This window comes from Bos grunniens, chromosome 5 (assembly GCF_055505025.1).
Source record: "Bos grunniens cultivar Pamir isolate PY7600 chromosome 5, Bosgru_T2T1.0, whole genome shotgun sequence".
Lineage (NCBI taxonomy): Eukaryota > Metazoa > Chordata > Mammalia > Artiodactyla > Bovidae > Bos > Bos grunniens.
The window spans coordinates 56,536,593-56,558,289 of NC_141169.1; the positions used below are offsets into that span (position 1 = coordinate 56,536,593).

The window sequence follows — 21,697 nt, forward strand, 5'->3', positions numbered from 1 at the left end:
GCCACTGCAATGAGAAGCCCGAGCACCACAACTAGAGTAAAAGCCCACAAAGCAACAAAGACCCAGCACAGCCATAAACAAATACAACTATTAAATTTTTTTTTAAAAAGAGGCACCGCTGAGGGAGCTCTCTGGATAGTTGGGATCCCTGTTTCTGGCACAAGAATCCCAGAATCTGCCACACAGCTGTCCAGGAAACCTCAGGCCGCACCCAGCTACACCCTACTATCCAGAAGAGAAACAAGGCCATGTGTTATTAATTTCAGGAATGAGGCCAGAACCAGTGTGTATACCACCACAGAGAGCCTTCAAAGCATGCTACAGACATCAACAAATGAACCACATTTTCCAGACAACTCTAAGTTTGAGTCAACAACTGCAGAAGAGTCCATGTGGCAAAAGTAATGTAACTGGGGAAGTTCCAGGATACAAGCGTAGTCCAAAGCATCACAAAGTAAAACTGAACAAGAGAGGCCTATGTCACAGGAGGAGGAGGGGAAGACTCAGACATCTTGGGGACGCCACAATAAATGCGCGGAAGGGAGAAGCAGCACAGTTCTCCCAGACACTGTCAGCCACTTCCATGAGGCTCACCTGTTGTTTTCTAAAACGTGTCACAAGTCAGGCTCAAAAAAGCTAGACCCAGCATGACGCAAACAAGGAAAAGATTCTACTTTCTTTATTACCTAACAATTTTATTAATAGTTTTACCCACAAAGTATATAATTTCATTTATAAACTCAAATGAAAAACAAATTCTGGGTTTGAAGAGGCTTAGGAAGTAAACTTCTTTTTGTAAATGTCCAGGGTTAAGAATAAACACGTCCTCCTGGGCCCAAAATCTCTGGGATCTATTCGGCGTCTGCTGCGTCTTCACCTTCTCCACACTCAAACCGCACAAAGTCTACGACGGACACCCCATGGGGCTGCACGTACTGTCCCAGTGTGATGGAAGGGTCCAGCAAGTATGGCTGGGACAGCATCTTGGTTTCCGCCTCTCCCCCGGGCTCGTCGTCCAGGGAGCCAACAGAGAGGGGAGCCATGCCCACCACGTGCTGCCCAAGGCGGCGGCCAAGGTCTGCGAGGTTTGCCTTCAACTCTGACGTCTCGCAGATGACCAGGGCCCCATACTTCCCCAGCACCAGGTTGTGGAGTGAGGGGCTGTGCATTGCCCCATGGACATAAGAGCCAACATAGAAACCAGCTGGCACCTTCACCCATGCAGCCCGTTTCAGAATCATGTTTTCTCCCAGTTTCCCTGTGAGAGAGCAAAAACAAACAAAAAAAAACATGCTTCCAGAATACAATGCTCATGGTAGTACCAAAATATGCACAGCAGTGGCCAAACCTGGGAGACAGTCGTCTGCATTTATACTGTGGATGTGCCGTAAGATGGAAAGATACCATTTTCAGGACAAAGGAAAAGGGGTTTGGGGGGAGAAGGTGGGAGAAATGGAGCTTACTTTATGGAGCACCAATCAGGTGCCATGCTGGTATTTAGAAACACAGACTCTGGTGTCACACAGACCCTGGCCACACGACCTTAGGGAAATAACTTTATGATATAACCCCATTTACTAATTCATCAAGTCTTTTGTGTTCTCATCTGCAAAATGGAGATCATGTCACTTAACGTGAAGGCAGGGTTACTGGGAGAAATAAATAAGAGGTGTAAAAGAACTTATTACTGTATCTAGCCCTCTAATATGAGTACTCCCATCTGGCTAACATCACTACATTAAACTTAGGCTTAGAGAGGTTAAGGAACCTCTCCAAAGCTACAGAGCTAACGTATGGCACAGCTGGAATTCAAACTCAGATCTGACTCAATTCAGGATTTTTCCCCACCAAATCACCACCCCTCCCCCAAACCACCGTAACTGACACAGACTCCTGATCATCCATTATATTGGGGGGAAAATCCCAAACTAAAAGCCCTGGAAAATCTGAAACCCCATGTCATCTGGTGGTTTCAACTTCCCTTCATCAAAAATAAAAAGATAACATCTTTGGAGTTACTTGTAAGAATCAAAACCAGATTCTAGTTCCACCCCTCCCCCAACACTGTTCTCAGGATGCTATCCCCTCCTATCGGAAGCCCAAATACGTCAAAGGGTAGGAAAGGGTAGGAAAATAACGGGGTCTGGGTAAATACCCCTGAATTAGCCATTGTTACATCTAAAAGTCATAGAAGTCATAAACCAAAAGGGATCTTAAAACAGCTCTAAGCACCTACCCAACAGTCAATTCTGAGAAATTGACAAGGCTGAAACACCCAATTCTTCCAGAATTTCTTAAGAAGTTTCATACACAGCTGGCTGGCTGGCTGGTTTCTCAACCATGACTCACTGAAACATCATACATACCTCAAGACGACATGATAAAAACAGAACTGATGCCTTGACTGGAAACATCAGATGAGCAGTGACTTCCCGCAAGCTCCACCCCAGCCCTGCTTCCCTCCTCCCATCAAAGTCGTACAGGAGGAAGGCAAAACCCCTGCTGCTCCCACCACAATGATCCAGATGCGGTTCCTGCAGCCAGTGGTTCTGAAAAAATGTACCTTCACAAACTCAGGATCAGATTTTTTTTTTTAAAGAGAGGACAATTTCCTAAACACCATGCCCTGAAATATTCCTGGATCCCTTCGTAAAGGTGAAACAACCTCTGATGGACTATTTCCTTCACAGTGGATACAGAGGCAGTCAACCAGAGGTCAAAAGGCCATCTCTGCCTAAAGACATGCCTTGTTTGGTCAGCAGTGATACCTGCTAATTTTAATTAGCTGCAAACAGCTAAAAACTAAGATTTTTTTTTTCATACAAATCTAAATCCATTTAAAGGAATTAAAAAATTGTGATGACAATGGAATCCTATTTCCCTCAAAGTTATCAGGTGGCTTGGTAATGGTTTCCTTCAGTGGAATGTGAGCTTTTCAGGGTGTCCACTGCTCACCAATCTCTAACACGCAACCCACCTCTCGCATTCATATTGTCTGACCTTTGCAGGAACTTGACCTTGTAATTTCTGATCTAGATTTGGAGGAATATCAAAGATACCAGGAGATTCAGTTCTTAATTTCCAGTTTCCATATCCTTACAAATACTCACCAATTGCTAAAGCCAGCTGATCCTTGAGAGAACCCTCTCTCTCAGGTCCTGCTGGAAGTTCAGAGAGCTCAGAGGAATTCAAGAAGCCCTAAGTGTGCAAAGAAAATGAACAAGAGTCATTTTCAGTACAAATGAACATGAGTCAGTCTGTACAGTTCAAATTACCAAGAGACTAAGCAAAAATATAGGTTATAGGTTATTCCTCAGAAAGTTATTTAAGACAGTTAAGTACAAAGAATGTTTTCATTAAGCCAAGGACATTAACAATTGATAACAGCTCCACTTTTATAAATATTTTATTCTATCAACACTCCACCCCCAAATCCATCCCAATCTCTGGCCTAACTTCTTAGAATGTAGCTTCCTAGAAATCAGGAATAATATTTTCATACAATCATAAAATACTAAAGCTAAAAAGTTAGTGGATTGTTGGTAGGGAGGAAAAATGGTGCAAATCCAATGGTAGGGAATTGGATAATAGCTAACCAAACTATTACATATACTTCTATCCTTTGATCTGGCAATCCTATTTCTAGAAATTTACTGTAATACTCTTCCAATGATACAAAAGTGCATACGCACACTTATTCATTGAGCAAATATTTCTAATTGTAAAATACTGTAAAGTTTAAAAGTCCAAACATAGGTGGAGACTGGCTGAATAAACCACAGTACAGTCACAGATAGAATACTATGTAGCTGAGAAAAAAGAAAAGATGCCTCCATGAGCTGGTAAGGAGTATTTCCAGGGTATATGAAGTGAAAAAAGCAAACTAAAAGAATATATACGTATTATATCACCATTTGTGTAATAAATATTTGTATGAAAGTGTTAGCCTCTCAGTCATGTCCAACTCTGTGACTCCATGGACTGCAGCCCGCCAGGCTCCCCTGTCCATGGGATTCTTCAAGCAAGAATACTAGAGCGGATAGCCATTCCCTTCTCCAGGAGATCTTTCCAACACAGGGATCCAACCTGGGTCTCCTGCATTGTAGGCAAATTCTTTATCATCCGAGCCACCAGGATGAATTTGCTTATTTTTGCAAAAAGGATAACCAGAAACCAATGAAGTTGGTTATCTACCAAGAGTGGATAGGAATGGGGTAGAAGGGAGAAGGGGGGGTAACACTTGTGTGTGTTGGGGGGAGGTATTACAGTTTTAACTTTCAGCACTTCATTAGTTTTACATATTCAAAGATAAAATTAAGGAGGACTTGGAGTGAAAATGAACACTGACCAAAGAGAAACCAAACAGAAACAAACAGACCAAGCAGAAACAAAGATTCTAACAAAGATTCTAACACTGACCAAACAGAAACAAAGATTCAAAGGAATAACATAACTTCAAAAGGGGGAACACAACTAATCCAAGTTATTTTTGATACAGTCCTTTGACCACATAACTTCAAGGAAGGACAAAAAGAACCTCAAAGGAATCTTGAACTACTTAGTAGGTTTATTACTTGCAGTGATCAGGGATAGTAACTCTGAAACAAAGTGTGTATGCATTGTACAGCAAGTAAATAAGCAAACATACTGAAGTTGCTGGGAGCCAGTGCATTCACTATGAGAGAAGAAAGGTATAAATTACAGAATGGGGGAAGAAAAGGAAGGAGCCTGTGGTGCAGGATTAGAACTGAAACACACACACACACTTCTAGCTCTGCTGAAAGAGCAGAGCAGCAATGACATCTCAGTAGAATTAAGCATACCCAATGCCCAGATCTTCCCCAGAGGAGAGTACAGCAACCTGCTCCAGTATTTTTTTTTAATTTATTTATTTTTTAATTGAAGGATAATTACTTTACAGAATTTTGTTGTTTTCTGTCAAACCTCACCATGAATCGGCCATAGGTATACATATGTCCCCTCCCTTTTGAACCTCCCTCCTATCTCCCTCCACATCCCACCCCTCTAGGTTGATACGGAGCCCCTGTTTGAGTTTCCTGAGCCACACAGCAAATTCCTGCTGGCTATCTATTTTACATATGGTAATGTAAGTTTTCATGTTACTTTCTCCATACTCCAGTATTCTTGCCTGGAGAATACCATGGACAGAGGAGCCTGGTGGGTTATGGTCCATAGGGTCGCAAAGGGTCAGACACGACTGAAGAGAGTTAGCATGTACACATACACACAATACCCAGATCTATGTTTCTAAAAACCATTCCCCCACCAAAAAGGATCAAGACCCCTTGTAGAAGTGGCCAGTTCCATGGATGGGGGCAAGGAAAGTATGACATAAGCCCAGAATATTTTGTTATGCCAAAAAGTAAGGAAATACTTGGAAAATAATAAGCTATACCAAAGAGACAATGGAGACAGCTTGCACAGGCTTAGGTTATACTGGTCAAATCCAGGGATAATTTGAGCATTAAAACGACTAATGGATTATATGATGAATTGTAGCCTACCACATTCAATACACAAGAAGAATCTACAATGGAGAAGGAAATGGCAACCCACTCCACTATTCTAGCCTGGGAAATCCCATGGACAGAGGAATCTGGCGGGCTACAGTCCATGGGGTCACAAGGAGTTGGACACGATTTAGCGACTAAACAGCACAATATCAGGAGTAATTAACATTTATCACAAGATCTCAAGAGAAAGATAAATAGAAGGAAAAGGGTGGTACAAACAAAAAAATTGTTGTGAGTAGTTGGTTTGTTTTTGTTTTGACAATAAGGATGGATCAAAGGCATACGGATATGTCAATAATTTCTTCCTTGATCCTTCTACAGAAAAGAAAATGTTCGGTCTCCTCAATTGTGCCTTTCTCTAGGACCAGTATTTAGAAATCCTTTTCTTAGGACATTCTAGATTCCTAAATACAAAGTTTCACCTGATTTGATGGATTTTTATCCCACGGGCATTCATTCATTCATTAACAGAGATGTAATGAGCCCCAGCCAAGTGCTGGGCCCACCCTTCATGCACCAGAGACATACTAGTGAAAAGACAAATTTCCTGTCTCATGAAACTTATAGTCTATTGTGGAAGGCAAACAAGAAATGAATAAATATAAATTTAATATATAAGCACCATAACAAAATATTTTAAATGAAGCAAAATAAGGGGACAGAGCAATGGGAGGAAAGGTACTCCTCTCCTGAGAAATAAGCAGAGACATGAAATAAGGAAGTGAGACATGAGAACATCTGAAAAAATGGAACAGCAAAGACCCTAAGAGGGGAGGAACAAACCCAGCATGCTGGCGACAACCCCAAAACTCACTTTACTGTATGTGGAGAGTTGATCCTTTAAGTTCTGACAATGCAACAGGGTTCCCAGGGCTACTTGCTGGACCAACTGTTGAAATTTTAAATTTCTGGAAACAAAATCTGTCTCACAGTTCACCTATGGGAATAAATTGATACTGTTGTATAAGCTGTTTACTAATAGTCTCCAAAAGTGTCTTAAAGCAAGGTATTGACAGAACAGGCAGCAGATCCAATAAAACAGAAACAAATGTCTGTGGGATTTTAAAGCTACAGTTGCTCCACTAGCGTGAGGCCAGAAACTTAATGAAGTGATCCCTGCTGTGCCAATGAGTCAGCACTGACCTGCACCTTCAGAGATTGGTTCCGTAATGTCCCCAAAGGATTCACTTCAAGTTCACGCCTGCCTGGGCCCGCAAGCCATAATCCTCTCATTCTCTGGGCTCCTCCAATGCCAAACCACTTTTGTGATTCTCATAAGGAGCACGCAACCTTGACCCCTCACATGCACAGTTCAGAGCAGGGTTCAAGCTCCTATGAGAATCAAATGCCACCATTGATTTGATAGAAGACAGAGCTCAGCTGGTAATACAAGCAATCAGGACAGGCTGTAAATACAGAGGAAGCTTCGTTCCCTCACCTGACACTCACCTCCTGCTCTGTGGCCCAGTTCCTAAGAGGCCATGGACCGGTACCAGTCTGTAGCTTGGAGGCTGGAGACCCTCTGGGCTATCCTAATAGGCCTTCCCTCACCAACAACCTGTGCATGTCTATACTTAAATGAATTCAGAGCTAATAACTGGGGTCTCACGGGCTTAATTCTAACTAGCTTTTATGGTTCTCATACACCTCTTCTTTAAGAATGCAAAGATCTACCACAAAGCTCGCACTCAAGGAGACAGTTGCTTCTGATATCTAGAACTCTGATACTCACCTCTACTAACACAGTTGTGTCTCCTTCCTGCAGCAGCCCAATCAGACCTTCTTTGGTCTTCCTCCCATGGAGCCTAGCAGCTTTACTCCAGCCCTCCTTCTGGGCCTGCTTATGGAGCCAGCTCTCTGCCTATAAACAAAAAAGATAAAGGGCAGATGACATAAGCACAGAATTTAGAAAGGAATGGGGCTCTAAAATATCTTCAGGTTCCCCAATTCTTTCTCCTTCTCCTCTAACCTACAACAGAAACTAATCTATCATTTACTGGCAGCATACCACCAAATGCCAAACAGTAGACATTGTGCCTCATGTTTACTAAATTTTTAAAAATTATTTATTTGGCTTTTGGATCTTAGACGCAGCATGAAGGATCTTCCATCTTCATTATGGCATATAGGATCCTTAGCTGCAGCATGCAAACCTTTAGTTGCGGCAGGTGGGACCTAGTTCCCAGGCAGGGATCGAACCAGGGTCCCCTGCACTGAGAGCTTGAAGTCCTAGCCACTGGACCACCAGGGAAGTCCCATGCCTGGTATTTTGGGTAAGTTTAATCTTCACAACAACCCTATGGGGGAGATAGCAGTATTTTCTTTATGTAAAAAAAGAACTCTTAAAGATTAAGTAAGGTATCCAAGGTCGCGGGGATTCTTGTGAGGGTACCAGGATCTGAGCGTTGGTCGTTGGTCTGACTACTATAACAGCCTACTGACTACTGACTACTATACTATATATATATACTATATATATATATATATACTATATATATATATATATATATATATATATATATATATATACTATATACTATACTACTACTGACTACTGACTACTGACTACTATAACTTGCATGGAACAGTGTGTTAGCCCTGGGACCCTGAGTCAGTTGCTTCAAAACAGGTAAGAGTCAAAGGGTGAGATTGCCATTTAAGTCAGACTCCTGTGTAGGACTGTGTATGGGCCACTGGACAGCAAGTGTGATTTCTACGGTCCCCGGCGCGACCTCTGGAAAGCACTGGGATCGGGCCCGAGTACCTCACCCCCGCTCCCCTCCACTTCCTTCCCCACACCTGTTTGAGATCCCCGCCACAAGTCTCCAGGGCTTTCTTGCAGTTTATAAAGGAGTAGCCCGTTTTCCTCCGCAGCTTCATGAGAAGCTCCTTGCTGGAAGCCGAGGACAGCCAGGACCCAGAGTGAAAAGTATGCCACTGCTGGGGCGACTGAAGCAGAGGGAGCCCGGCCTGGAGGGAATAAGAAGGGATGAGAAGCAGGAAGAGGCGAGGAGCTCCGGGGGAGGGAGCACGTCGGCCGGGGAACGACTTCAGGAGAGACGGGCCCAGGAGGTGGGGGGAAAGGCAGCGCCGGGACGCTGGACCACGAAGAGGCACCGAGGTGGGGAGAAGGGTGAGATGGAGCCGAACGCAGCCAGGGGAGGGGAAGGGAGCGTTCCGGGCGCACGGGAGACCTGCAAGGAAGGCAGCAAGGGACCAGGGCCAAGAGCGCTCAGCGGGCAGCTCCCGGTCCGCGCGACCAGGCAGAGACGCAGTGACCGCAGCAGCGACATCTTTCCGGTGGCCGTACAGTGCAGCCGGTCGGCGCACCTATGAAGCCACGGGCCTACGGCGTGGCAGCGGGGCCAAAACTCTGCACCAGAACGCGCCGAGCGGGGACAGCGCCACCTGCTGTCTAGGGGGCGCATTCGCCTCCCCTACTTGGTTTCCTGAGACAACATTTCACAAGAGAGTTATTCCCCAGAGGTAAAATAATGGAAAACATGAAACCGAGTTGTCACAAAATAACAACACAAGACACGTGGTAAGACTTTATGTTTATTTCCAATGCTTATTTCTGTATCTATTTATGGCTCACTGACAAACTTGTGAGGTAGGAGAGTGGGTTCAGAAGTTTGACCAAGGTCACCTAGGGAGGAGGACGGGTGTCCTTCCAACAAACCAGGTAAATTATTTGTTGAACAAGCAGAAATATTTGATGTGTGCCTGGAACCATATAGCCCTACCCTCTAAGGTGATCTGATGGTGAGAAAATAGGGAGCAAATGATCACACAAGACAAAGTACATAAAACCCCAGGAGACGAAGAGCTAAAGGGTCTCAAAGGAGAAAAATCATATTCAAACAGGAGGCTCTGATAAAGCTTTTTTCAGGAGACAGGCTAAGAGCAATGAAGATTTTCAGAGGTAGAAATATAGGCAGGGAATCATCAGAATGAAGGAAGAAGTGAGAGAATTTTGGTGTGGGTTTAGGGAACAAAGAGTAGACCTTTTTAAATTTGGCCAGAGGTTAGAACACATGTAGGAAACCAGTAGGGAATGAAATAGAAGGGTAATTTGGGATCACATGGGATACACTGAGTACCAAGCAGAAGAGCTTATTCTTGCTTCTGTTGGAAGCAGCAGAAGCTAATTGGATCTGATTGTGGAAGATTACAAGAGTTTACAAAACAGTTTGAATGGGAGTGAATGGAGGCTAGGAGGCCACAGGAGGTGATGTGTGACCCAAGGAGTAAGTCAAGAGAGGACCAATCAGAGGCCCCATAGTGGGAGAAGAAAAGAGGTGAGGGCAAAGCACATTAGGAAGGAAGGACTGACAGGGCTTGGAAAGGTACCCCCCCAAAAAATCAAAGAGAACCTGGAACTTAGCGATCAGGACTCCAACTCCAAAAAGACTGAAGGAGCTACAGTCCAAAGGTCAGCTCTGCGGCCTAACCCCAACTTCAGGGCTAGGAAGACTAGACCCAGTTAGAGCCACTGTTCCACTAGACTATCTCTAGAAGCAAGAAGTGGGTGCTCTAAGGTTTCTTGCTTCCCAGTGCCCCCCAGCAAAAGCCCATGTTCTCTGGATGCAGGAGAGATCTTTAATGCTTATTTTCCTTTAAAAAAATTTCTAATAGAATCTGGAAAAAATAATCCATTCTGTATAAAAAGACAGTGGCTGGACAGACAGGATCAGGACTATCTCTCTTCAGCCACTGTTTACATCCCACCTAACCTCCCCTTCTCCTAAAATCCTGGCTGCCCTCTCATCTTCCTCTGCTGAGAACAGGAACTGGGAATTTCCTTTGCACTCTAGCCCTCACAGCAAGGGCTCTAGTATCCCTAACAAGCGGCCCCTCCCTGCAGCTTCCCAGGAGGCTCTCAAGAAACAATGAGGGAAGGAGGAAAGACAGGCAAGGGAGATCCATCTTTTTTTGGTCCTTATGTTTATGGCTCTGGAGATATGGCAGTTCCTTCATGAGAACGAGGGGTTCAGAGGAGCAGAAGGGTGACGTCAAGCAGGTCTTGGTCCCCTGTGCCTGGCCCTATAGATGTTGACATTTTCATCCTCATCCCGCTGGGCCAGCTCCAGTTGGAAATGCTGGGGCAGGAGATGCTGAAAGAAGCTCTCTGTCCCGTGCTCCTCTCTCATCTTGGAGGCCAGATAGATGGTGCCATGGGGCCCGCACAGATGTCGGAGGGTCCCCAGCAGCAGTGGGAAGGTGGGCTCCAGGTACACGATATCAGCCCCCAGCACCAGGTCATAGTCTCCAGGGAAGACATGCTGGTCAATCCCCCAGGACAAGGCGCGGACCTGGGCCCGGCCTCCAGGGGGCACATTGGCCTGGACGTTGCCCTGGATCTGTTCTAGGACCAGGGGTAGGTCAGTGATGGTAACATCCCCCCCTGAGAGAGAGGAAGGAGGAGAAATGCAAGTCAGAGGGACCAACCAAGGGGTTTCAGCTCCTGCCTAGAAGGTCCAGAGACCTCGAGGCCTAGAGGATAATGTTTTGACTGCCCAAAGTCCACACTTTGGATTTTAGCTGCCCTAACCTCAGCTTCATCCACTGCCATCTCATTACTCTACATTCTACAACATCAACATTCTCGCTGAGCTAATCTTCAACCTCTCTGCCCAACACACAACAATCATATGTCAGCAGAAGCCTGGGCAGGACTAAGCTGGAGGTGGGCTATGCACCCACCCCCTACTGACACAAACCAGCCTTCATGGATTTGGAAAGCTTCCCAGAAGACATGACCTCAACAAGCAGCCTTAAAGGGCAAGGAGGAGTTAGTCAGGTGAAGCTTCTCAAGCAGAGAACAGAGAGTACAAAGGCCTGGTGATGAGAGAGCACGGCGTATGCAAGGAAGGCTAGACCTCAAAGAAGGTGGAAGGGAAATGTGTTAAGACATGAGAGTACAGAGGAAAATCATTATGACATGCTAAGGAGATCCAGGCTTGATCCTGAGGGCAACAGGTTTAAGGGCAGAAGCAGAGGGTGACGATGATTAGATTAGGACTTCAGAAATCTTCCTTCATGCAGTAAGCACATGTATTGAGCATCTACCAAATTCTGAGGGTACAGAGGTGAGCCAGACAAGACCTTGGCTTTTTCCTTGAGATTTGTTATAGAGGCGAAGACAAGTGAGGTAATGCAAAATACTATTTAGTCATAATCATAGTGATTATTACAGAAACAGGAAATATTCAGAATTCATTCTCCCATTAATAGTCATTATGTGCCTATATGCCAGGTGCTGAGAATACAGCAGTGAACCAATCAGACAAGAATCCCTCCACTCCTAGGATTTACAGTCTAGTGGCTAAAGACAATGACAACAAAAATGAAACAAAACACACTGTAAATCAGATGGTATGCTGAAGCAGGGAAGGAGGATAAGAACTGCTTGAGGGACAGGGCAGGGAATGTCACTTTAAACGGGGTAGTTAGGGAAAGCTTCAAACTGGTAGTTAGGGAGCAGATTATGTTTGAGCAATGACCTGTACAAAGTGATGGGGCAGACTCTATGGGTCTCTCAGATTAAAAGGTACCAAATGACGGACTAACAGAAAGAAAAGAGGTCAAGGTAAAACACATTAGGAAGGAAAGACTGACAGAGCTTAGAAACCCCTCCCGTCCAAAAAAAAAACAGCCATAAACGTAAGGACCAAGAATAAGACCTTGAGGCAAGAGTTCACCTAACAAGTCTGAAGACCAGTAGGAATGCCTGTAGCTGGAGAAAAATAAGTGAGATAAATCATCGTAGGGGTCAGATTCTAGATAGTGCCTTGAAAAAGCAACCAAGAAGTTTGGTTTTTAGTCTGAGTGAGATGGGAAGCTATTGGAAAATTTGTAATGGAAGAGTGTCATAAACTTTATGGCTTTAAGAATTGAAGAATGGCTCTAAAGTGATCACTCTGGCTACTGCGATGAGGAAATACTACGGAGGGGCAAAGTCAGAACAGACCAGTTAGGAGGTGGCTACAGTTACCCAGGTGAGAAGTGATATGGCTTGAACCAGGGCAGCAGTTGGCAGATCCTGAATACATTTTGAAGGTAGAGGCAATAACGGGGTTTCTGACAAATTAGATATGCACTATCAGAGAGAGAGGCTGGTTCCAAGATATTTGGCCTGACAACCAGAAGATCAAATTGTCATTTATTTAGGTGAGGAGGGCTGCAGGAGGAGCAGGCTGGACAGGAAAATCATGCTTTTCTGGACACATTAAGTTTGACATGTTCATCAGACAACCACAGGAAGGTATCAAGTAGGCCGTAGGTTATACAAACAAGTCTGGAGATATAAGTAAGAGAGTCAGAGTCATCAGCATGGAAAGGGTATTTAGAGCTGTGAATACAGATAGAATAGGGGAGAGGTCAAAGGGCTGCTCCTGAGCCCCATTGCACTCAGACTTTCGGTTGTGAAGAGGAACAGCAACCAACAAAGGAGAATGGAAAAAGTGCCAGCAAGGTGGGTAGAACCCAGAAGCGTGGTGTCTTGGAATCCAAAGGAGTATTTCAAGGAGGGAATGACAACTGCCAAGTCCAGGAAGTTGGGCTGATACTGACTGCTGTACTTTTTTTTTTCTTTAATATTTATTTATTTGGCTGCACCAGGTCTTAGTTGCAGGATCTTCAACCTTTGTTGCAGCATTCAGGTTCTTTAGTTGCGACATGCGGACTCTTAGTTTCAGCATGTGGGATCCAGTTCCTTGATCAAGGATGGAACCGAGGCCCCCAGCATTGGGAGCTCGGAGTCTTAGCCACTGGACCCTCAGGGAAGTCTGCTGAGTGTTGTACTTAACAACATGCAGTCAAAAGTGAAGCTCACAATCTTGATGGGAGCAACGGGAATGGAGAAGGCAAGTTGGGGGTGGGGGGGGGGTTGTGAGGGTGTGTTCTGGAACGGAATTGAAGAAACAATAGGAAGAGAGGAACGACAGTGAGTATTAACTCTTCTGAGTTTCATCACAAAGCTGAGCAGAGAAATGGAATGGTAACTGGAGGGATGTGTAGGATCTGAGATAGGAGAAATTATAGCATATTTATATGCATAATACACACAAACACACATATGGAATGATCCAGAGAGAAGGGAAAACAGATAATGCAGGAGAGGCAGGGGAGCAGGGTATCTGCTTGGACAATGTCTTTAAATAGAGAGAAGGTTTGGGGTCTCATGAGGCATGAGGGGCTTGACCTTAACTAGGAGCACAGCACGTCTACCACAGTACCAGGAGAGAAGGCAGCGCAGACAGACACAGCTGGGTGAGTAGATGCTGTGAGAGGAACTTGTGGATATTTTCTATAAGAAAAAAAGAAGCAATCAGAAGAGCTGGGGAACAAAGTCATAGGCTGGGGAGAGAGACATTTGGAGGTATGAAGGGTGAAATGGTAAGGAATAAGATGTTTGGGAGAGCAGAAGAATAATTGGATGAGGGAGAGGTAAGAGGCTAGCGGGACGTCATTTAAGGACACATCTGAGGATAATGACAACAAATTTAAAATGAAACCACTCAGCACAATTGTGTCTATAATACTAGAAGTAGGTAAGATAGCTTGGGGGTGGGAGTGCCCTGGAGGCCTTCCCTTGGAAGTGATGTTTGAGCTAAGCACTGAAGAAGGCATTTGCATTAACCAAGTGGCATGAGCGGTATACACATAGAGTATAAGTACAGCCTATGTGAAGGCTCCAAGGAAGGGGACACCGAGTTAGCTTGAGAAACTGGCAGGAGAGCACTAGGTAGCACAAGGAGTCCAAGAGGGAGAGGCACAGAAAGAAGCTACACAGGGAGGCCATGCCAAAGGGACTGGTTCCATCCTGAAAGCAGCAAGAAGCCACTGAAAGATGGGGAAGGTGTGCTGAGAAGATCACTCTGCCAGCTGGGTGCAGCGAGCAGAGGTCTAGGTGGGGGCAAGGAGTAGAAGCAGGAAGACCAGTTTGATTAACTGTAGCCATCCAAGAGAGTGATGGTGCCAAGGACTGGGGAGCCATCAGTGCAAATGGAAAAACAGGAGCTTCAAGAGATTTTTAGGAGTTCAATCAGCCAGACTTGGATAATGGAGATGGGGATGAGAAAAAGGGACATGTCAGAGGTGGGTCTAGATTCCCCACTGGTTGGATGGCAGTGTGATTCACTATGATGGGGAAGCCTGAGGGAGAAACAGGTTTGGTGGCAGAAGATCACAAGATCTACTTTGGGCATGCCAAACTTCTCCCTAGGGAAGCTCAAAGACACTCGTGAAAATCCACGGGAAAGTTGGCAGTGGCCTGAACTAGAGTTGAGGGGAAGAGGACAGACAACTGGGGACGTATTAAGGACATGTGACTCACAGGAATTGCTGACTGCCAGGATGTGAGGGGAGAGGGCAATGGATGAGAATGACACCCAGATTTCTGAGTCGGCAGCAGAACAGAAGACAAAAGAAGAAGTCAGTCTGGAAGCAAGTGAAAGGTGTTTCCCTTGATATTATACATCTTTTCTGCCATTTTAGCATAGCTGCCCACTTATCCACTCATCCTTCATGGAAAGCTGCTGGTGACATTCCTTCGGTTCTTTCTGAGCCTGCTATGTTCATACTCCTCATCTGATAGACCATCTTCTTGCTGGATTCCCAGAGAGTCAAGGGAGACATGGCCAGAGCATGTCCACTGGCTCTGCACATAGCTCTCCATAACATCCTGTAACATCTTCCCCCATCTTCAACACTAGACCATAAACTCCTTGGGGAGAGGAAATCTGTCTTACTCATTGCTGTATCCCAATACTTAGCACGATTCTTGGCACATATAGGACTCCAAATACATGTTGGTTGAATGAATAGAATAAAATAGAATGAATGAATAAAAGAGTGAAAGCCTGCTACTGGGAAGACTTTTCTGAATGTGTTTTGTGTTATGTCCCTATGAACGAGGACATGTTAATTTGCATTCCTAGGGAGATGTCATCATAAGTATTTTTAAAGGAATGTTTTCAGTGTGAGGTTTTGCCTGCCCATCAGATTATAAACCAAGGAACTTTTTCCTTTGTAGTTTTTGATTCTTCACAAAAATAAAGCAGAATTTTTACCTTTTTATTTCCCAAGTCGGCAGTGCCTAATTCCTACACCACTTCCCACAAAACACAGCCTAACCCTCAAAAACTCATAAGCTTGTTCCTCCCAAGCAATCAAAACCTAAAGAATCAAAAATATATTCACAGTGAAGTTATAAAGCACTCATGAGGTTTAATACCTGCAGATTGCTCCCTCTAGAGAGTAATTCCATATAGACATTTTAACAGAAGACCATATCCAAAGCAAAGATTTTTTCTGACAGCATTGTCCAGGAAATCGCAAAAAGGTAGGAAAAACTCCTACTAAGGCCTGCCCAAATTTTATTTTCTGCCCACCCCCACCCCCCAGTCAATCACCATGGGTGCCAGAACAGCGAATCAGCACTGTCTGGCACACAGGACCAGGCAGGGGCAAAAAAAAAAAATTGTTTGTTATAAAGAAAACACTGTGTTGGTCCCAAAGCACTCCCCTCCCTCTTTCAAGAATCCAGGAAGTGACAAGTTCTCTACATCCCCATTCCCCTCACCCGCTTCCACCGCAAAGCTCACGCACCCTGCAGCGCTGCCAAGATTCCCACGATACCAGTCCCCGCGCCCAGTTCGATCACTTTCTTGCCTCGGAAATCCACATTTTGACTCTCGAAATAGTTGCACAGGCTTAGAGCCTATAGGAGAAAAAACAGAAAATATAAGATTGCAGCGGGGATGGCTCCATTATGGGAGAGCGGGAGTCCGGGGTCTGACCTCCCCGCGGACCCTAGCCCAGGGCCGCCCACTCCTCACCGCATCCCACACGCGCGCTGCCACCCCGAGGCGGGACCCGAAGTTCTCCGTGATATTCAGCACGTGCCCACAGAAGCAGAACCTGCTCTTCTCCGAATAGCAGTCGGCGAAGAGCCCGACCTCACGTGGGAACACCGAATCGGGCTCTGACTCAGGATCTGGGCGGGAATCTGCCATCTGGCCGAGAGAGTGCCCTGACGCCAGCCAGCGCTCGGATCCCTGATCTGAAGCGGGGTGGGGGATGGGGGACAGCGAGCCCCACGGCTGCCCCGTGGCACCGAGCCCCGCCTCCTCAAGTTTGCCCTCCTTCCTCCAGTCTGACTTCCTGGAGGTGGGATGAGGAGCTACCTCCCTGGCTCCGGTCCCCAGCGCACACCCGACGGGATTTGCACAGGGCTACAGGGGGTCAGACGCAATGCACTGTTCGGAAGGAGAGGACGGGAGAGGAACGAGGATTAATTCAACTTAGGAAAGCGGGGTCCCTGGACCCCTCTCACCTGCGGGGTGCACAGGGGCCTGCAACAGGGATAGTAACCCAGACCAAACAGAAGAAGGCTAACGATAGAGGCTGGGTGCGAGTCTGGCCTTGCCAGCCCAGTTAAAGACCAGCGGCGCGGAGGCATCCTCCAGCGGGGCCCCGCTGCGGTCCTCCCTGCCCAGCCCAGCCGAATTCACTCCTGGGGCTTTAAGGGGAGGCCTCTGAGCATACGTGCCTGACTGCGTCATTCTCGTGCGTCCAGAGCCTAGATCTCCACGTGGGTTCCGTAGAGAAACTCGCTCTGGACATCATGGCGGGAACCGAGACTGGGGACGCAGCAGGAACCGAGGCCCCACAGCCTCAGAAGCGCTACTATCGGCAGCGGGCTCACTCCAACCCCATGGCGGATCATACGCTGCGCTAGTGAGTGAGAGAGGCAGGGCGAGCAGGGAAACGAGAGGAGGGCAGACTTCTCGGATTAGCCCGGAAAAGCGATCGTGTTGGAATGGTTGGGAGGGTTTAGGATACGCTTGGGAGGATCGCTGGGTGACATCAGTTTTGTGTGTGGTGGCGCGGGGGTCTGGGTGGGTAAGGTTCGGCAGAGGGCGGAGTTTGCGGGTTGCAGGGGGCGTGGTGTTCTGGCCAATGTCTGGGTAGGATTGCTAGGCTGGGAAGATAAAGAAATTGTTCCTGAGACTACAGTGATGGAGGAAGAATGTAGTTTCCATCTTTCAGTTTCATCTGTGAAATTTAACAAAAGGCAAACTTGGAGGAAAGGATAAATTGGGAGCCTGGGATCCACATGTACACACTACTAAAGTAGATAACTAATAAGGACCTCCTGATAGCACAGGGAACTCTACTCAATCGTCTGTAATGACCTATATGGGAAAAGATTCTTAAAAAGAGTGGTTATATGTATATGTGTAACTGAGTCACTTTGCTCTATAGCATAAACTAACACAACATTGTAAATCAAGTATACTCCAATAAAATCAGTTTTTTTTAAAAAAAGAGGAACTTCCACACAACCCCACCCACACCTTACTCCATCCTCTTCCCGCAGAGAACTTCAGCAAAGACAAGTCCCAGTGCCTTAGGCAGCCAGTCTCTGGGACAAGGGGAACTTGAACCCCAGAAAGGAGAGATGCACAGTCACATCAACCCTGGAAAGGGAGATAGGCGGATCACAGTCATGGGCCCCATGATAGGCCGATGATTCATACTGGGGGTTAAGGGTGGTTTCCATTGTGCTCCCCAGAGGCCAAAGGGCCCACTCTTACAGAATTTTTGAGAAACCCTCCTCTCATGCATCTCCCACCCTCACCCATCCACCCACACACATAGTACCACATCCACAGTGGCGTAACCACATTTCTCTCGTCTTCTCTCCGATAGCCCTGTGAAACCAGAGGACATGGACTGGTCTGAGCTATACCCAGAGTTCTTCGCTCCACTGCCTCAAAATCAGAGCCATGATGACCCAAAGGATAAGAAAGAAAAGAGAGCTCAGGCTCAAGTGGAGTTTGCAGACATAGGCTGTGGCTATGGCGGCCTGTTAGGTAACACTCTGGCCCTCTCTCTGGGGCAAGGAGAGGCAGTGCCTAGGTTCTGCCACCTCAGCAGGTTTGCTGGGGGCCATAGTTGGCCTTTCCCCTTCGGACCAGACACTGCTTGCTGTGACATCGTTGTGAAGAACCTCCACCTTCCCTCTACTCTGGGTCTGTGGCCTTCGCCCAGGAGAAGGGAGGGGGCTGCCTCAAAGCCTCTTAGAACTTGAGTTGTCTTGGTCTGGCCCCGCTTCTGGCTCTGGTCCCTACATGAGCCGTTTCACCTGCCAGGTGCCGGGTCAGTGAGCTGGTCAGCACAAGCGTCAGAGATTAGTCGCTGTGGCCAATGATCCTGAACTGTCTTTCTCGGGGATTCCACCCCTCTCTCCCTTCCCCCTTCCTCACCAGAACTCATTCCTTCTCCAAGATACTATTTTCAGATTTCTCTTATATCGTCTGTGTTGTCCCAGCCATGCATGCTAGACCTCCTTCTCTATGTCGAGCTCTTCCATGGAAATAGCAGCATGAGAGAGAGGAAGAGCATAGTACTTGGTGGCGGGAAACCACGGTTCCAAGTTCCAGTTCTGCCTCTTCTTAGCTCTGTGGCTTCAGCCATTTCCCACACTCAGTTTTATCATCTTTGCAGTTTACCACATAATGTCATGAGAATTAAGTGAGACAATGTGTGGAAACACTGTGAAGACTTTAAAGCATGTGCGAAGACATGTGTATTGCCAGGCCTTCCCACTTCCGGTTCTGGTGACAATTTTGGGGTGTCCCTCAGCCTTTTCAGCACAGAGCTATCCATAGAGGTAGCTCTCTGGCCACACTTTCCGTTCCTGATTTGGGTAATTGCTGATTGAGGCTTCCTTTCCCATGTTGACCCCGCTGTACATCCTGTAAGGATGAGGTTGATTTTATTTCTGTGTCCAGTGGAACTGTCACCGCTGTTCCCAGACACGCTGATTCTGGGTCTGGAGATCCGGGTGAAAGTCTCAGACTATGTACAAGACCGGATCCGGGCCCTGCGAGCCGCTCCTGGAGGTGGTTTCCAGAACATCGCCTGTCTCCGCAGCAATGCCATGAAGCACCTTCCTAACTTCTTCCACAAGGGCCAGGTGGGGCCGGGCCCCAGGGGGTTAGGCTGGTAAGCAGGTGGGGTGTGGAGGCCAGGCTCTCACCATCCTGTTGGTGCTCATCTGTCTCACAGCTGACAAAGATGTTCTTCCTCTTCCCTGACCCACATTTCAAGCGGACAAAGCACAAGTGGCGAATCATCAGTCCCACACTGCTGGCAGAATATGCCTACGTGCTGAGAGTTGGGGTGAGTCGAGAGCAGGAGGGAGGACGGGGTGAGGGGTCTAATAAGGGGCCTTCCAACCGAGAATTCAGTGGGGGTTTGTTGGGGGCTCACCACCATCCCCATCACCCTGCTGCTCGACCGCTCGCAGCGCCCCCTCCAGAGTGACTTTGCCTGTGCAGGGGCTGGTGTACACCATAACTGACGTGCTGGAGCTGCATGAGTGGATGTGCACCCACTTTGAAGGGCACCCCTTGTTTGAGCGTGTGCCTCTGGAGGAGCTGGTAAGTAGGGAGCCTAAGAGAAACTGTGGAGAGTTACGGAAAGATCCTTGCCAGAGTGGTTCTGTCTTCTTTGAATCCAGCTTAATGCCCAGAGGATGGGATGAATGTCTAGGGACCAGGGCAATCTGAAAGATGGGCGAGGACTTACTGGACCCTTCCTTCTCCCAGAGTGAAGACCCCATTGTGGGACATCTGGGCACCTCAACCGAGGAGGGAAAGAAAGTTCTACGCAATGGAGGAAAGAACTTCCCAGCCATCTTCCGAAGAATACAGGATCCCGCCCTCCCGGCAGTGACTCCCACTCCTACCCCTCCTGGTCACTGACTTTGCCTTTGCCTTAGTGGAACCCCATATTTGGGGGACTGGAAAGGAGATCAGGCCCTTGGACCTTCCCAGCCGAGCCCGCTACAGAGAGAGCAGGCAGCAGTCTCTCAAGTTGAAGAGCTGCCCAGGGCAGGACCCTGGAGTTCAGGACTGCCCCAGACGCCTCTTACCTTCTTGCCCTTCCAGTGGCAGCAGAAACCCAAAGCAGCTGACTGGGAAGGTCAAAAGACCTTGGACCAGAAGGGATCCTTGGAAAGAAGTGGAGACTTGCTCTTCCTTAGCACTCCCTTCTCCTAGGAGCTCTCCTTCTCAGCTGGAGTGAGGAATGCAGTTCTCCACTGTCCATCTACACTGCCTGCTAGACTCAGATCACCTGCCTGCTCATGTTTGCTTTATGGTTCTGAGGGTAACATGTATGTGTGTGCACATAACATGCTATGTTTTTGAGGAAAGGCTAGAGTGTGTATCACTCCCATCCTCTCCCTGCCTAAGACTTGACCTGGGGAATTCGTGTTCCCTTTGTTCTTGCTGTCTTTGGAGATCCTGGGTGTGGTGGTGGAGACCCCCTGCCTTCTCCTGTTGACCTTTGCTTTAATTTCAGAGCTGACTGACTAGCGCTGAACCTGCTTGGGGAGGGAGGGGGGCGGGAGTAAGGAGCAAAGAGCTGAACTGGGGAGGATTCTGAGGCTAAAAGTGGAAAGGGGCTGCTGACTAGAACCGCCCCCCCCCCCCCCCACACACACACAGGAGACTGCGTCAGCTGGAGAGTCAGAACTCTAGCTCCTCAAAGAGTAAGAGGCAGAAGAGGCACAGCTGGAGCTCTCAGATTCTTGCCTCATTGGGCTGCACCTTTTCTGTACCTGAGAGCCCTTGTTCTGTCCACGAGCCCAGAAAAATCTCTCAACTTTTCTAGTTTGCAATAAGTTTCTTCATTTCTGCTCCTCAAGTCTCATATTCCTATGGCTGGTAGGACAGGGCTTGTTGACCCAAAAGACCAACCCCGTCTCCTCAAGGAATAAAAATGAAGGCTCCTGAAACCATTTTAACCCATGATCCCACCTGTCCTCTGTCCAGTTGGGAGCGGGGCGGGGAAGGGGGCGGCGGCCGTCGCAGGGATAGGGGCAGGGGGAGCCATGTGGCAGTGCAGAAAAATTCTGCTCAGGTACAGAAAATGTGCAGCCCTAAGAGGCAAGAATCTGAGGAGAGCTCCAGCTGTGCCTCTTCCGGCTCTTAACTCCTTGAGGAGCTGGAGGTCGGGGAATTCCTGAGGAGGGCCCCGGGGGGGCGGGGATGGTGGTAGTGGTGGTGGAGCGGGCCGAGCTCCCTGGGGAAGTGGTGGGAACACCAGAGACCGAGTCTGTATCTTGGTCAACTAAACCTCAC

General features: G+C 47.3%; 3 protein-coding genes across 5 annotated transcripts; 1 reads left to right on the plus strand and 2 right to left on the minus strand.

Moving 5' to 3' along the window:
* Positions 1-674: 674 nt before the first annotated feature.
* TSFM (Ts translation elongation factor, mitochondrial) lies at positions 675-8,842 on the minus strand. Its single transcript, XM_086400285.1, has 6 exons — positions 8,729-8,842; positions 8,334-8,504; positions 7,267-7,395; positions 6,349-6,471; positions 3,111-3,198; positions 675-1,258 (listed from the first exon to the last, which is right to left on the minus strand). Exons 1-6 carry the CDS (start codon positions 8,825-8,827, stop codon positions 852-854), a joined length of 1,017 nt encoding a protein of 338 aa, XP_086256411.1. The 5' UTR covers positions 8,828-8,842; the 3' UTR covers positions 675-851.
* Positions 8,843-9,074: 232 nt separating this feature from the next.
* EEF1AKMT3 (EEF1A lysine methyltransferase 3) lies at positions 9,075-17,118 on the minus strand. 2 transcript variants are annotated; one of them, XM_086400295.1, is made up of 3 exons: positions 16,876-17,118; positions 16,149-16,260; positions 9,075-10,941 (listed from the first exon to the last, which is right to left on the minus strand). In XM_086400295.1, the coding sequence occupies exons 1-3, from the start codon at positions 16,999-17,001 to the stop codon at positions 10,550-10,552; spliced, it is 630 nt and encodes a 209-aa protein (XP_086256421.1). In that variant the 5' UTR covers positions 17,002-17,118; the 3' UTR covers positions 9,075-10,549. The 2 variants fall into 2 exon arrangements, with proteins under 2 accessions (XP_086256421.1, XP_086256420.1); XM_086400294.1 differs by lacking the exon at positions 16,876-17,118 and adding an exon at positions 16,379-16,614.
* Positions 17,119-17,144: 26 nt separating this feature from the next.
* METTL1 (methyltransferase 1, tRNA methylguanosine) lies at positions 17,145-21,360 on the plus strand. Of its 2 annotated transcripts, none has more exons than XM_086400287.1 (6): positions 17,145-17,279; positions 18,255-18,577; positions 19,340-19,524; positions 19,617-19,730; positions 19,889-19,990; positions 20,159-21,360. In XM_086400287.1, exons 1-6 carry the CDS (start codon positions 17,167-17,169, stop codon positions 20,312-20,314), a joined length of 993 nt encoding a protein of 330 aa, XP_086256413.1. In that variant the 5' UTR covers positions 17,145-17,166; the 3' UTR covers positions 20,315-21,360. The 2 variants fall into 2 exon arrangements, with proteins under 2 accessions (XP_086256413.1, XP_086256414.1); XM_086400288.1 differs by having other exon boundaries at positions 18,255-18,418.
* The last annotated feature ends 337 nt before the right edge of the window (positions 21,361-21,697 follow it).